Source organism: Coturnix japonica, chromosome 15, assembly GCF_001577835.2.
Source record: "Coturnix japonica isolate 7356 chromosome 15, Coturnix japonica 2.1, whole genome shotgun sequence".
Classification (NCBI taxonomy): domain Eukaryota; kingdom Metazoa; phylum Chordata; class Aves; order Galliformes; family Phasianidae; genus Coturnix; species Coturnix japonica.
The window spans coordinates 8,020,983-8,037,714 of NC_029530.1; the positions used below are offsets into that span (position 1 = coordinate 8,020,983).

Genomic DNA, 16,732 nt, shown 5'->3' on the forward strand with positions numbered 1-16,732 from the left:
GAGGGAACATACCCACAGCAGAGAGCTGTAGGGTGAGATCTGGGCACAAAAAAAGGTCAGTGTCAATATAAATTCTCACATGGGGAGAATAATAGGTTTAAAGCTCTATAAGGTATCACAGAAAGGCTGTTATTTCTTACATCCAGGTTCTTCCATGACAATAAACTCAGTACTACAGCCACATCCTGTAGCAAGTGCCTTCTACACTGGAATCCATGAATTTACTGAGAATACTCTTTTATTTATATTTATACTTATAAAAGTAAAAATAAAAATCAGAGTTTAAGGGAACATCTCTTCTAAGAAAATGGATATTGGGGCTTGATCAGCACATGACAAAGAGGATGGATGCGGACTAAGCCTGCACTCCAGCTTAACAAACTGTGCTACCAAAAAAGGCTATATACTCAACCACAGGACTTGTTAAAACGCATGGAATGGTAATAGGGAAGAGAAAGTCCACTGAAGATGCCATGTAATGTCCTGGACTTACCTCACAAAGAACTATCCCAAATGAAAAGATGTCCACTGTCTCATCGTAGCTCTGTCCTGCAGGAAACATATGGCATTCAGTTTTGTGACAACAACTCACCCAGCTATTCCAGGAGCTCTCAGGCTTGGCCTCCAAAGCTTAACTAAGCCTATTCCCTTGAGGCCCTATAAGCAGGATACAAAGCAAGGCTTAAATCTGAGCAGGATCAGTTGCCCCAAGATACGTATATCAGCTGCATCTTTGTATACGCCACTATCACATATTTAACTCTGCTTCTGTCTTATAATGGGGAAGAAAAGGGCAACACAGGGAAACCTCACATATCAGAGATCTAAGGAAATGCTACAGATAACTATGGAAAGCTCATTTCCATTGACTAGTGTTCTACTGCCTCTTCAATTAGCATTAAGTCAGCATTAAGCTTCACCAGCAGCCAGTCCCTGCTGCAGCGACTGCAGAGGCAATAAATTACACACTAGCAGTGCTCTGAATCTGGGAACACAGACTGGCTCCAGCAGGCCATTCTCTGCTTACAGACACACCCCTCTCAAGCCCAATATCCGATAAACAGCTTTTTCTGTGGAGGTGATGTCAGACTGCATTCTTGCTATTCTCCTGACAAATGCCAGGTCTGACACAGCCTCCAAGCAGCAGCCTGCAGGCCTTTCCAGCGAGGACACAAGAAAGCAACACCAAGAACTGTTGAATATGGGGGAGAAGAGCCAAGTTCTCTTTTCTGTGGTGAACTAGGCTGGGCAATACTGATAACATAGCTACCCCAAAGTGCTCGGCCTGATCAGACAGACCTGCTCATTAGGAGGAAATCGCATCCATTATATTTCACCCTGCAGGGACAGTTTTTCTCCTAATGAACATAGTTCATTCTGTACAAAGCTGAGGGCTATAAGCTGAAAAACAGATATCCCTGCACTTGGACGACAGCTTGCCCTCACCCCAAGCCCAAGGCTGCAGCAAACCTGTCTGCAGATGGCAGGGAGAATCCCTGTATCTACACACCCACATGCATACGATACGCCTCCTGGAATTCAGTGACTGCATGTCTCAAGGGATAGTTACAAAGCATGAAACTGTAACAGAAATTGTTCTGAGGTTCTGTCTTATTTCAGGTATGTTCTCTCTTCCCTGATGCTGTAGCTGCCACTCTCCTGAAGAATCCCAGTGTCTGCCAGAAACATTCCCCTCTGCTATTAGGAGGGCCTATTGGGACAGGTACAGCAAAAGAAGAGCAGATAGGATACCGGCATGTATAAATACGCTCATGTATTAACAAGTCTAAGAACATAAGATCTCATAGGTTTGATTTTTACTAGGGTTGGGAGCTTTCTGTAATCCTGTCATCCCTATCCTTGACACAGGCTGGTTCCTCACCCGCAGCCTGGTATCACTATCTCACCATTTAGCATCTCTGGGGCCATCCAGTACGGGTTGCCAACCACCGTGTAGCGCTTCTTCCTGTCACTCTTCCGCAGGGTTCGTTTCTTGACAGATGGCTTCTCCAGGGTGGGCTTTTTTCTTTCCTCCACAATCAGCCGAGACAGACCAAAGTCAGCCACCACCACAGTCTTATCCTGCACAGAGGATTGAGAACAAAATGCTCACTTCCCTCAGCTCCTTCCAGGAGCAGAGAGGCTGTAATTCCTGTTCACTGTCAGCAGTGGCTAAAAGAACAGCAGCAGCTGTATATCAGTATTTAATAGTTGAGATGAACTGTTAGTAGGAGACACTACCACAGGAAGGGGGGTAAGAGATCAGAACAAAGAAACAGTGAAGATGACATAGGGAACAGCATACTGCAGGAAACAGAAGTATAGCTCACCAACTTGATTAGGCAATTATGTGAATTCAGGTCTCTGTGAATGATGCACATAGAGTGCAAGTAAGCCTGGAACAGAAGAAAACTCTGTTAGAGGTTTCCAAGCAAATATATCCCTTCACATTTACAAACTTAAACTATGTGCTAGAAGCCAGGCAAGATCCACAGCCCCTCAATCATCATCCTACTGAAGCTGCTAACCCTGACCCAGGAGGTTTGCCCAGTGATGCAGAAGAGTTTGACTCACCATTCCAGAGGCAATTCCTTTGGCAAAGCTGACCTTCTGCTGCCAGGGAAATGGGTCCTGAAAGACAAGTCCTGTCCAGTCATGGACTGTCTTACCAACCATCTGGTGACAACAATTCCTCTTCTACAGGGACTCTTACAGAAGTCAGAAAGCAGTGATACAACCCCAACAAAAAGGCACTTCCTGCTCCAGACTACCCACAGCTAAGAAAAAGCTTTTCCACACAGTTCCACATGAAAGTACCATCAACAAGCATTATAAGGCTGGCACATCCACAGAGTGCTGTCAAGTTCATTCCACAATAAGCAGAGGCCTACCAGGCTTCCCCTTGGCATGTGCTCACCGCATTGCGGAGGAAGTCCTTCAGGGTGCCACCCTCGATGTACTCAGTGAGGAGATTGAGCTTCTTGTCCTTGTACAGTACACCAATGAACTTCAGCACATTGGGGTGATCCAGGCTGCGCATCACTTTCACCTGGGAAACAGAGACACATCTCAAAGCACAGAATGAAGCAGCTCCTTATAAATCCTCTCTCTATATTTATACTGCTCCTGTCCAAGAGAGGACAGCATTCCTATCCTGGAGGTTACCTCCGGGCACCAGAGTGTGCGCTCAACCCCTAATCATAAAGCATTTAAATACCTTTTGCTTCTTTGTTTCCACATCACACAATTAACCTGATCTTAGTCTTTAAGGAAAGCACCCTTGGGTTCAGCAAACTTTTCACAGACCGAAGTTCTGCAGAGCAGCTATCTGTTCTGTTCTGCATATCAGCTGCTTAGGGAGCTGCCTGCCTCTAAGCTAAATATGACTGGAAAACATGGTAGGCAGCCGCCAAGAAAACAGTTTAAATACAGCAGGAGTCTTAAACATCTTATGGATATTGGCTTGCATCACTTGTACTTGTGCAAAAGGCTCAAGGGATAAGTCCTTTATGTATCTGCACAGCTGCTTGCCTCAGACTCAGTCTGTTTTGTATCACTGAAAAATTAATGGACTGGGAGCTGAAGTCATGGCTACTGCTCAGTGTAAGCAAGTCACACTTTGCTGCAGCAAACATTCAGCTGGTGTCAGGCTCTCTCTGGTGCAACATCTCCCTCCTTAGCACTTTGCCAGTCTGCTGTCATGATAACTCTCTCACTGGGGAAGATGGAGGTGCATGACCAAACTCATGGCTCAGAAACTTCTGGAAATTTTGCTCCTACCTCTGTCAAAAAAGTCTTCTGTGTTTCTTCATCACAGCGAATCAGCTCCTTCATCACCATCACCTTTCCTGTTGCTTTGTGAGTCACCTGATGGAAACAGAAACCACAACTACAGGCCAAGTTCGAGAATAAATAGCTCCAATGCTCTTGCAACTGTTCTGAAAAGTAACATCCTCCCCCTCTCTCCAGAGAAGGCATTAAAGAAACAACTTGGAGCCCACGGATCTAAAGAAAACAGCGTAAAATTTCTGCTTTTGGAATTCAAAGATTCTGTAAGTGAAACTCCCTAAAGCTGACAGAGGCCAATAGCATCCCAAGAATCAGAGCTGAAGTCTCCTTTTTACAAAGCTTATGGCTGAGCTGCACTGATTCCTTCAGAGGTTATGACTTGTACATGTCCCAAGTTCCCTCACAGAGAGCACCTGCCCAGCATGATGGCTGCAGTTTATACACAGGCTCCATCAGCTACATTCTGTATCAGCAAAGAAATCAACATTCACTTGCATAAGAAATGAAACCAAACAATGCAAAGCTCCACTACCACCTTAGTATGCTTTGATATTAAAGGAGACTGTGAAGCTTACTGGTTTCTGATGAGCATATCAAACTTAAGCATGTGTAAGAAGAACTGGGTTGCACAGAGTGTTTGGTTAAGGCAGGAAGCAGTTGTTTTACTGTGCTCCTTAGGAGCAGTGTTTTGCTGCCTACAAGAAATATCCCAACATGGCATGCACCCAGAACAAACACACCATGAGCACTGGGCAATGCACTTCCTAGCCCTTGGCACTGAAAGCATTTCCAATTCCAAGAGCTGCCTGTATCCAGGTGGTTTATGGCATTCTGCTCTGTTCTAGAGGTTTCTCTTATCAGCTCTGCCTTGCTTGCATAGGTACAGGACTGAACAGGAACATGCCAAATTCTAATAAGTGAGTTTTCTTGGAATCTCCCTTTGGAGCCACTCTGCTTGGATAGCTAAACCTCTTTGAAACTGCTGGCTAACTAAATAACCATATTATCTCTAGGAGCAGAAAGTGACTGTTCTGACCAGACATAGTATTTGTTGGAACAAAAACATTCAATAAGAAGATCAAGGAAGTTGTTGCTTTTTTGCCTCACACCTTTTAAAATAAAACGCCTTTCAGAAAACCTCCAGAACTGCAACCTAGAACTCGAGGCCCAGTTATAATATTTCGGAAGGTTGTGAGCTTCTGCAAACACTGTGGCACTTCTCATTTGAACCTTGGGACATAGTATATGGAATACAAATGCATGGAATAATACAATAACATAGGAGAAGCAAGAGAATTATATTCTTCTGCTCCCATCTGAAATCAAGCATCCATATATAAGTAGCGAGCCAGGGAACACTATGCATTTCAGCCAGGGACATGAAAGCCAGGGATATCTAATACCCAAAGATAAAGGGAAGTGTAGGGACAAAGACAAGGCAAGGCTAAGTGGTATTCTTAAGCTGACATATCAGCAGAACTGAAACAAGTGTCATCATGGAACTCCAAGAGGGTAATTTTAATTCCCAGAGCATGCACTGGGACAGGTAATTTGAGCAGAAAAAAATGCCTTTGTGCCACTGACTGTGGGGACACAGATGACAAAAGCATGCGACAGAGGAAAGGTTCTGCTTACCTGGACCTGTTATTTGTCTATGACAGAGGAGAAGAGAAATATGCTCATTAGTACAGTATAGTATAGTAGTACTGGCCCACCACCATCCATGGAAACACGTGATGAGTGAGGTGTAAGGAGAAAAGTCCCGTAACATGCTGAATATCTGAGTACTGAGGAGCTCATACCACCTTCAGTAAAGCAGAGAAAGCTGCCCTGATGGCTGTCGTAGATGCTAGGATAATAGCTCCTTAAGCACCCCTAGTCAAGATCAGAAAGCTTAAAGCCAAGAGATCAGAACTGCTATTAATGGAGATTTTTAACTGTGACAGCTATGCAATAGCTGATGGCTAACACCACATTTAGGCTCTGATCAGAGTTCTGAGCTCACTGAATCAGCCTGACAAACCCTTGAGTATGCCACACTAATGGTGGGAGAGCAATACTGAACTGAGGACTTAATGCTATTCTCCCTGTTCTCCCCACCTCACCCAGGTGACTGCAGTGACATGGGCACTCTAACTTGGGAGATGAGCCAGTATAGCCAAGAGTGACATTTGAAAGAGACAAAGAAACAGAGAAATGGATCTCACTGAGCAGCTCAGGTGAGTTCCAAGACTGATCACTAACAGCAGGGCAAAGAAAGGCCACCGTGTTGAGGTTTACGAGATACACTGTTGTAGACAAAGTAACTGATGAATACTTGAGGAGGTCCCTCACCTTGATTGCTTGACCAAAAAATCCTTTTCCTAGTACTTCTCCATGAATGAGATCACATGGCCGGAAGATTTGCTGGGAGCAGCTAGAAGAGGAACGTAGAGATTCAGAGCGACTGATGTCACGGCTCAGAAGGAGGGGTTCCTTTGGAGAACTGGGGCCAGGAGACTTAGAAATGCTGTTGCTTCGCCTAGAAAGTAAAGGAAATGAGGTCAGTAAAGCTGCTGGGAAGCTTCTGGCTCAACGTATATCATCATTAGCTCCTAAGGGACCAGTTTCCAGATGCACTTTAGTGCTGTTCACATCACAAAAGCCAGATGCTCTCCCAGCACTGTGGAAGCTCTTCACAAACCTACAGCATCATCCAAGCCTGGAGTGACTAACAACAATGCATCCCCTGAACTGTCAATTAGAGGTGGAGCTTGTGAGGAGGAAGAAGCTGTGGAGATGCAGCTTTTATTACTTCTAAGCAAAGATTAAAACACTGAACAAGCAACTGAGTGCACCAGTCTAGGTAAACAAGGTTTTTTCCCAAATACCAGTCACATTCCCTTGGAGGACATAGCCTCCTTCCCCAGCCATTTATACAGCTGATAAAAATCTGACCTTTCTGTTTTCTAACTGTAAAACTCAGTATCTTTTCTGTGGTAGAAGCAGAGCACCTCAGTTTTATTAAGTAAAGTTTATCACTCTGAAAGGGAATGAAGAGAGTATATGTCAACAGTAGGATGTAAAAGTCTCAGCTGCTTCACCAGTGGTTCATACCATGGATTAGTCACATCTCAGCAGTCACTTTGAACCACGGGGCCTAAGCACAGAACAGCCCCGCCAAGAAGCAAGGAGTGAACACAAGCTAGGTCAGAGCCTTCAAGACTTTACCTGAGGGATCGTCGGCGGAGCGTTCCTTCCAGATTCTCCTTGATGTCCAGCGGAGAGATGGAGTGGGGCGAGATGGGTGACTTCATGTGGGTGGGAAGCCGGGAGTCCAACCGAAGCCTGTCTAAGCGCTGTGAGACAGGGTCGTGCTCTATCAGCAGCTGAAGCGTCTGGCTTGTCTTGCGAATCATGTCCTCCACCTTCAAGCAAACCAAAGGAAAGGATGGTAGCAAAAAACAGAAATATGAATGACAGCAGACAGAGAAGACACAGCAGAATTGCTCCTCAGAAATCAGAGTTCAGTTCAGTTTTGGTTTAGTTGCACACACCACAGTTGTCTACCAGACAAAACAAGCCAACTCCACAGAAGTTTCTCATGCTATTCAAAGCTGCTTCTGTGCTGATCAAAAATAAGAGACTAAACTTTTTTTTTTTTTTTTTTTTTTTTTGAGAAGTGTTTGAAAACTACACAGGATTTTACCCTGAGCAATGCTGAAAAACTAAAGCTGTTGTGCTCCTAATGTCTGTCCAACACCAACAGTAATATCTTCATGTAGTGAAAGTAACGTTGGTCTCACTACATTCTTGCAGCATCACTCAGTAGCTGTAAAAAGCATTTTCTTGTAAATGCAGACACCAAATATATACATTTTTTTTTCAATGGTAACCTCATGCCTAGGATAAGCTGAACCTTTGTCTATTACCAGATGCCTCTGAGGTGATTAGAATAGCAGCCTTCACTAGTAATACATAAAGAGTCTTCACAGCCTCTCCATCCTCTAAGATGCCACAGCTTTATGCTTTCCTTATTATCTTCGTCTGTGACCGAATGCCACAAATTCAGTACTGCATCCCAACTGCATTTCCTTCTAATTCCTTTTCGGCTAGAGTAAGCAGCAAAGTTTGTCTTTGTGTCTGTTCTTACTGCTAACATGAGCAGCATGGGTGTATATATACACTGTATGTAGGGTGGGAGGACAGTGCCAAGAGACAGCAGCTTTAGGAAGAGAGATGAGATGGAGGCTTCAGAACAGAACTCTACCCACCTCCTCCACCTGTAATGTACGAATGGGAGCTCCGTTAATTTCCAGGATACGATCTGCAGGGTGGATGGCATTTCGGACATCTGGGCTGATGTGCATCCTGTTAACTCTAAACACAGGTATTACAATGGTGAGGAAAAAGTCAATGAAGCCACAATTATAAAAACTATTTGACCTCTAATGCTTCCCTTTCTATCAGTATCTTGAAGTAAAACAGTGCTAATTTCCATTAGAGTAAATGCTTAGGTTTGAGCTGGTTTGGGGAGAGCTTATCATTTGTTCAATGGCAAAATTTGCTACTCCATTACAATTCTTAAATGTTCCCATTCTAAACGACCTCCCAGCAATTAAAGCAGCTGGCAGGACAGCAGTACTGCAAAAGTTTTACCAGCTCCCTCTGCACAGACATGAACTTTGCACACAGCTTTGTCATACTCACTCTTTCACTTGGACGCCAGTGGCATAGCTGGAGCAGCCGCCCTCAACAGACACAGAGAAGCCCCTTTTGCCATCAGTAGCTGCTGGCATGGAGATGAGTGTCAGTGTATAAGGCAGCTGCTCACGCAGAGACTCAGTGGAATGTTTTTCTATCATCGGTGTCAGCACAATCTGGTTATGGCATTTTCCACTAGAAGAAGTGAAGAAAGTCATTGTGGTAGTGCCCTATCCCTCGCTGCCAAACTCACACTTCTAAATTATTTCAGTGGCCCTAAACTACAGTTTTGATTCTTGTTCCACTCCTTTCATCCCCCTTTTCCCCCCCATTAAAGGCGGTTCCCTTGTATCCCTTAGCATAGCATTAAGCTGAACCACATGGAGTCAGCTAAATGTGGCTTACACATAGAGCAGGGAGCAATGCAATCTCCCAGTGGCAAAGTATGCAGCTCTGTCTCACCAGTAGAGAGTGGAATGCTGCACCAGTGCGTAAGTGTCCCCATCTTCGATGATCACTTTGCAGCTCATACAAGCGAAGCACTCAGGGTGATACTTGTATTCTCCAGCCACCTACAGACAGAAAAGGGAAGTGCTTAGGAAGAACAAAATCCATCAGTGTTTGCAGCTACCGCTTTCCTCTCATTAATTTGGTCATTCAGATCTCAGAGCCAAGGAGCAGCTTTTTCCTGGAGTTACATTAGCCCATTCTGCCTTTCCGGAACCACATCCCTGGCACTTTGTTTGCAAAACTTCTCTTAAACAAACATGTCAACATGCAAAGCCAAGCCTGCGTCCAGGAACCTCTGTTACATTTGGCAGCTGCTCTGCTATCAAAAATAGTTGATAGTCTGCTGTGGACTAGTAAACAAGATATTAAACCTTCCTGTTCACTTGCTCTTGGCACGATAACTAATGTTACGCCTGAATTAATAAAGCTGAAAGGGCTGTTTTTTTTTTGGCAGACAGGCAATGCACAAATTAAGATACTTTAACAGACAGCTGACAGGGAGGAAAAAAAACAACCAACCAACCAAAAAAAAACAGTAAACTGAGACTACAGAATGCTTTTGAAGGATATTTTTCTTCATTGAAATTCTATTTTCCTTATGGGAACTTCCCTTATTGACCATATTTTGCAAAGACTTCCACAATGAGAAACTGTTTCTGTACTACTTTTGAGTAATGTTTTTATTGAGACTCTAGAAAAATAATGGGTACGTTTCATTCTTGACTGTTTTAGAGGTTACATATTTGCAAGGCTGCAGCAAGCAGTGGAATCCCGTATGGTACAGGCATAGTTCAGTGTTTTAAACCAAGCAGGACTAACACCTCTTCATGGCAGCGCTGGCTTGAAACCCACTCGCACTACAGTCCAGGCACCCAAAGTCAGAACTGCTGCTTATCCTGAGCTGAGAGATCTGACTTTGCACTGCAGTGGAAAACTACCCCATGGACACTGGTACTCTGCACTACAGAAACCAGCGTCCCATTACTCATCCTTCTATTTCTCATTCCTGTGCATTTCGGCACCTTTTTCCTCTTTGTTCATGTGCTTCAGATCCGCACATCTCTCTCCTTTCAGTCGCTCTTCTTAAAAATGAATGTTGATAAGCCTCATTGTAGATCTCTGATACAAAAGCTGAGTAGCAAGAGGATTATCACTTCCAGTTTATTTGGTTGTTTGCATAGTGAGGACAACTCCCAGCCAAGGACAAGGAGTTGGAGGTGGCTATGTCAGATTCCTTACCATCACAGGTCCAGTCATCAGCAGAGAGCAGCCGTGGCAAGATTCCCCAAACTTCCCCCAATAGTCTTTGTGGCAATACAGCTTTCCATCTTTCTCATAGTACCAGTTAGTGAGGGGATCCTGGCATTCAGAGCACCTTGAAGGAAACAAAGGAACACAGTTCCTGTTAGCAATGAGTCACAAAGCAATGGAAAACATCCCCTCCTGCACAGAGAAAACAGCCGCTCAGCAGCAGCTCACCGCTGGCTGTTCCAGTTATTGGTGCACTAAATCCCCCCATTTGACAATGCATTTTCAGCTGAGAATTAGTACCATACCACGGTTTTGTAAGGAGACGTGGTATCAACCAATCCAAAGGAAAAGGGGGGCTTCCGAAGTTCCAAATTCCATTCACTTCTTAGAACACATCCGTTGATTTACATATTCTGCATTATAGATATTACTCCCCTCTCCCTCTGAGTCTGAGTCTGCTGTTGCCAGGCACACAGACAGCTCTGCTGTGTTTCTATAGTGTTTCTATAGCACCAAGGCTTCTGCCAGAGCACATCTCTCCTTGGCTACTTTAGGAAATGGAGGTAGGATTCACTTCCCTGTGCATTAAAAAACCAATTTCACACCAAGCTTTGTGAAAGGCCCCTCTAATCCACAGAACACCCTCCCCCAAAACCTTCCATTTCAAGAAACAATCATTATTCATTGTTTTTCTGCAAGAAGCCAATAGACAAACAAAACCCTCAAACAAGGAAAGATGCAGCAGTTCTGTTGCAGATTCCATTGTAGCAAATCACAAGAAGAACCCAGATCTTCCAGCTTCCTGAGCACCAAACAATCCTGCCTCAGCAGGACATGCTGGCTAAAGGAATTTAACTTCTGCAGCACAGAGGTGTGACTTAATGAAGAGATAAGGCCACATCAGGACTGCACTCCCTCAGTGGTTGCATCACCGAAGATTATTCCATTAGCCCTGGGCAGCACAGCTCTCAGACTTTAAAAGGAAAACAGTCTGGCGCTGGCCATTTCTGAGCAAAGAACCCAAGGCAGGTCAGTGACCATCGCTTGGTTTTAGGCAGCACCTCACTGCCTTTATCAGCACAATGTTTTCCCAAAGGCTGGAGGAGGAGTTTCTCCTGTCTCAACAAGTGGCTCCGTTACTGCACTGGAAGGGAACTCCAAGGGAGGTGGGAGCGTGCCCTCCTGGGCAGCAGGGCTCTCTCTACAGCACCAACTGCATTGAAGGCAGCACGTGGCAGTGAAGGTACACATCCTACGTACTTACAGTGTAAGAAGAGAGTTACTGCTGGCCTCACCTGTCACAAGCTTTCCAAAAGCTTATTTGTGCCAAAGACATTCCTTATCAACTCCACCAACATGTAATGAGCGTACTGATATGAGACACTGGTTATGATCCAACATGGATCCAACTCCAACCAGAGCTCTTTACTCTGTCTCAAGAGACTTCCAAGCAACAAGATGAAGCTGCCTGTAAGTAGCCTATGGTTTTAGGGGAAAACGCACCTCAGTATTTAGTGCCATACCCTGCTCTGAGGAAAGCTGCTCCTTCGCTTTATACTGTTTGTTCTCCCAGCTGAGGAGCTCCAAATGCTGTTCTCCCTCCCTCTGTGATGGGAAAGGACTCCAGCACGTGCAACAACCCCTGTTAACTTTGTCTGAGCAGAGGGAGCAGTAACTCCACCTTACTACCAAGGGTACCTGCATTATTATAGCCCAAGCCCTGGGGCACTGTCAGGGTTACACCCTGCTCATGGTATGTAGGAGACCTAGAGGGCCCTGCAATGCATTCTGCCTTCAACCACCAAGTCCTTGGCTTTCACTTGCAGTAAATACTCCAAGCTGAATGATCAAGTAGGTGAGTGGGAGGGAGAAAGAACAAGCGAAGACTAACAGCAAAGATTTCTATCACCCTGTGGCAGGAACATCTGGCTCAGCATGGGTAAACTGGATCCCTCAGACTTATCCAACTTCTGCATACATGCCTGTGCCAGTGCATGCTCTGAGCGTGATTACATCTTCAAACAGGGAGTTGTGACCAGACCTGCACCTGGGATGCAGACAGCAACACTGTAGACTGGGGACTGCTACACCAGGACTTCAAGAGCCACCTTTCTGTCCAAGTTCAACCCAAGCAGGTGGGCTATTTTACTTGTTTTCAATCACAATACATCCTTGGACTTCTTTACCCCCTTCTCCAACTTCAACCACATCTTCTTCTACTTAAGAAACTTGAAGTTTCTACAAAAACAATAAAACTGTAGCTACTTCAGATAGGCTCCAAAAGATCACATACATTTGTCCCCCCCTTGCCTTTCCTCTGCTTCCTCACTGACTTCAACCTTACAGCACCTTGAGTACTTTGCTTCCATCTGGAAACAAGCGCTGGTGTTTAATTTGCAACAAACTCATAGCAAAATGAAGGTGAGGAGGTGGAGCCAACAAGCAGTCAGTTCTTTGCTATGCAATTAAACAAATCTGGGCAGGACAAGTTTGCAGCTCAAGGCTCAGCACCCCACCCTGAGCAATGAGGCAACAGGAACAAAGCAACCAGCCCCAGAGAAGCTGGGTGCTGGTAATGGCTCTAACTGTTCCATCCCTCACTATCACTTAGAAAGGCATTAGATTTGTCAGGTGTTGAGGGCAGACAGCACACAGGTAGAGTTATAACAACAGTTCAGGTGTCTTTATGCAGATGATGAAGTCATCACGTGAATGTTTCACATGACTTTCATTGAAGATCAATGTCAGATGTGTGTCACAGAAGCACTGTCTCCTTCCTGTCCCGCCTCACTGGAGCGTGCAGCATTACAGCACTGCCACTGCTTGTCCTCACATCAGCTAAAAAGGGAATTCGGTTACTTCTAGAGGAATTGAACAAGCTCATCTTTTCCAGTCACTGCCACTGAAAGACTTCTTACTTCTCTTTTAGCTTACAAGCAGCTAATCTGCGATTTGCCATTCTTATGGCATCGTAGCAAAGCATGGTAACCACATTTCTTGGAGGACTTCTAGCAGCCATATTTGAGGTGGTTCACCTTGCACACTAGCCACCATTATCAGATCTGCAGAGCTCTTTTCTTATTATACAGCAGATCTTCATTTCTCATCCTTGGTAATCAAGAGTTATTTAATCTGCCTCCTGTAGTCATCCTCCAGGAGCCCCCAGAGCAAGGCATCTAGCCCTGACACTGCAGTGCTGCAGCAAGAGTTCACAAATCGGTGCTTGATGGCTGCTTGGGTTTGTGGGGGGTGGTGGGAAGATCAGGTGGCACCACGAACCTAGCCTGGTTTTCAGCGAGATGGAGATTCAACCCACGGGGGCATCTCTTTTACATCTAAATGTAAGCCAATACCCTTATGGAAGCAAAGACTTCCCTGGCGCTGAAGAGACGATCCCTTCGAGAAGGGCTCATTAATAAAATCTACCCCCCACACACTGTCAGGCTGGATCAGTTACCACTAGGCAGGCTCCGAAGGACTGCAGTTCCAACTCTGCAGGCAGAGGGGAAGAGGACAGGCTGCAGACAGGCCGTGTAGCTCCAGCCTGCAGCTCACCCAAAGGATTCTCAGCAGGCCCAGCACAAGTGTGTGCTCTGGCTCTAAGACATGCTGGCCAAACAAGCGCAGATGCAACAAAACACAGACTAAGTGAATAATGTTTAAGCTCTGACTGTGCAAAGCTGTTTCCATGCCACTCAGTGGGTGTACCTACGGCTTAGCATGATGCTCTCTATGTAGTGCAAATAACGAATGGCTGCTCACTTGCCTTCTGAAAGAGGAGGCTTTCTCAGAAACCTGCTACTGAAGTTCAGCTGTTGCACAGCAGTATTTACTCCTGTCCCACTGTGTGCTGCCCACCTCCAAATCAGTACACCAGTGTTTGTAGGAACAGAATCAAAAACGTGCAAATCCAGGCAGAGGGGACAGGAGGGAGACAATGGAGCTGCCAGCCCCCATTTATTCACCTTATCAGCACATTAGCGTCAGTCACCGTCCTGGCTGCACTCAGTCCCGCTAACAGCTTTCACCATGGAGATGTAATGCAATCAAAGCCTTATTCCATAGCCTTTCTCAAGCCTCATTTGTTTGACCGCGCCAAAAAAGGTTGTTAATACAAACCAAAATATCACGGGACAAGAATCATTTCCACTTAAGTGAAGTGTGAGGCGAGTCCCTAGTTACCTGCAAGGTACTTTATTTCTTTCTCAAACAAGATTACGGATTGCTTCACTGTGGATTACATCACCTTCTTGAACTCCACAGCAGCATGTGGCACTCCCTCAGCCCATACTGTGCCCCAGTAAAGCAGCACTGGGAGAGATGCAAGTAGCAGCAGCCACAGTAATCTCATTCCTCTGGCAGTGGAGCAAAGCACAGGGGCATGGGCTAAAGCAGCGTGTATTGCTGCTCTGTGAGGCAGAGCCGGCCTGGGCTACACAGACACTGCCCTGCAACACTGCTGCCTTTCCTCCTAGAGCCTTCAGCAGGGAGGCTGGTAAGCAGCACCTCTCCTCACAGTACCCTGGGTTGAGGCCAGCTGCTCCCTGCACACAACCTAGACCTCACTCTTTGCACCTCACATGCTAAGTGCTTAGGATAGCGTTACAGGGGTGAAATGACAACTTGAAGATCAACTGCTAATCCCGTGCAAGACTTACCGAAAGGGATCCTTGGGAGCGAAGTAAGCAGGGGCTGACAAGTAACTTCCCATCTTCAACAGTGGATAAACCGGCTCAGCCACAAACTTGTCCAACTGCCTCTGAACTGCTCAGTTCTGCCAACATGGCAGCAGCCAGTGCTCATTTAATCTTGCGCTGATTCAGACATCTCACCTCTCTTTCAGGCTGCCCAAGGAATGCCAGGTCTCTCGTCTGCTCATTCCTTCTCAGATTTTTCCTGGCTCCCATGGCTGAAACCATCCTCTCCTGCACTCAGCAGCACCAGCACCCTCGGGGAGGATAGAATGACTGCTACCAGGCTAGTCAGACATACTTCTGCAATAGCTCTTCCGAGCTCTGCTGCTTGCTAACTATTGTCAAGTTTTCCCTTCTATGGATCCACCCAAGGGTGGGAGGGGAGGAGGAGCCATTGCAGGAGGACAGCGTGTGGCTGCAGAGGCTGAATAAGCTTTACTTCTTTGCAAGGCGTGGGTGGAGCTTTGATCGAAAGGAGGCCGCCTTACTAAGTACTGAATGAGGGTCGCTTTGGCAGAGTCATTAACTTGAAGTGCCACTATCTGATGGACAAATGGAGGAAGGCTGAGACTAAGGCAGACAGCAAGCTGTGTCCCCTTCAGATTGATGTTTATTGCATACTTTCCTAAATCCCATACAGTGAACTGGGATACACTGCCTTCACAGTACCTTCAGTCTGTTTGGTCATCCTCTTGCAGAAAGTAACTTCCCAGAGTGCTTCATCCAAGGAAAAGTAACTTTTCTTCCAACACTTTCAACACAGAGATCATTCAATCATTTAGCCTAATCTCCTGGAAGGAAGCTGAGAGGTATAAATCAGCACAGGCAGAACTCTCTCCCGCTTACAGCACATGTAGTTACATCACTTTGCTTGCTCTGAAGCCAAGCATGAAGTCTAGCAGACAAATCAGCTAAAACTTAGCAAGACACCGAGATGCAACAAATGTATGCTGCTGCACTGAGCCCTCCCATTTCTGTACAGTCAGCAAAGCCTGGCATTCCTGAATGCAGCCTGAAAATCACACCGTGTTCCAGAGGCAACACTACTCAGATGTGCTTTTACTGGAGATGCTCGTCTCTGTTGGCATATTGTCCGATGGATGGTCGGGGCTGAGCCTTGGCTGCAGATCTGCCACTGCTGCTTGCTATTGAAGTAAGCAGAAAACCAGGCAGCATTTTTACCCCCTTCTTTCCTAAACAGCCATCTTCATTCAAATAATAATAAACATACATATAATTTTATCTCTTTTCCTTCACTCAGTGCAGTTTCTAAGCCTGGCTGTAAAAGCACAGCCAAGTGCTGCAGAGCCCAGTGCGGTCGTCAGCTCCAGCGCAGATTTAATTCCTTCTGACATTTCACACAGCTCCACTGGAAGCAGCAACACGGTGAGTCTGTGTCTAGGAATGCGCTCTGGTCTCCCACATTCTCTATATGTTGCATGCTGTAAATGGACCAGTGCTCACAGCCTAGCACTCCCCTGGCTATTGGCACCACCCCACCACACACACATACCTGGGGTGCATCGCAGAGCCCCTCCCCGCCACAGTATCACCTACAGACAAAGGCTTTTCCCCGCAGAACTGCTACCGCAGGCTGAACTCCCTCCAAGGGGGATTCCATGTGACCTCATAAATCCCAACTTTACAGACAAACCTTTGAAGTTTCGATCCACAGATGTGATAAGCAGCCAGCTAGTCTGTGAATGAAGCCAGTAGATAAAGCTTGACTTCAAAGTAATAAAAACCACCCAGACAGCTAAGCAACTGGGAAGGGATTTTGTCTGAGACTTCCTTAAAGCCAAAGG

At 45.8% G+C, this 16,732-nt stretch overlaps 1 protein-coding gene across 5 annotated transcripts in view; it reads right to left on the reverse strand.

The window, feature by feature from the left end:
- Positions 1 to 16,732, reverse strand: part of LIMK2 (LIM domain kinase 2) — a 29,912-nt gene that overhangs the window by 4,441 nt on the left and 8,739 nt on the right. For 2 of the 5 annotated variants that reach the window (XM_015878117.2, XM_015878116.2), the window contains exons 3-14: positions 10,222 to 10,357; positions 8,935 to 9,044; positions 8,479 to 8,667; positions 8,043 to 8,148; positions 7,000 to 7,196; positions 6,124 to 6,310; positions 3,781 to 3,867; positions 2,918 to 3,049; positions 2,575 to 2,631; positions 2,331 to 2,396; positions 1,908 to 2,082; positions 494 to 549 (exon numbers count right to left, since the gene is read on the reverse strand). In XM_015878117.2, coding sequence (XP_015733603.1) covers positions 494 to 549; positions 1,908 to 2,082; positions 2,331 to 2,396; positions 2,575 to 2,631; positions 2,918 to 3,049; positions 3,781 to 3,867; positions 6,124 to 6,310; positions 7,000 to 7,196; positions 8,043 to 8,148; positions 8,479 to 8,667; positions 8,935 to 9,044; positions 10,222 to 10,357 — 1,498 coding nt within the window. Of the gene's footprint in view, positions 1 to 493; positions 550 to 1,907; positions 2,083 to 2,330; positions 2,397 to 2,574; positions 2,632 to 2,917; positions 3,050 to 3,780; positions 3,868 to 6,123; positions 6,311 to 6,999; positions 7,197 to 8,042; positions 8,149 to 8,478; positions 8,668 to 8,934; positions 9,045 to 10,221; positions 10,358 to 10,538; positions 10,681 to 14,891; positions 15,540 to 15,596; positions 15,684 to 16,732 lie in introns of those variants that run through there. The other 3 variants (XM_015878119.2, XM_015878118.2, XM_032447900.1) reach the window with 3 other exon arrangements.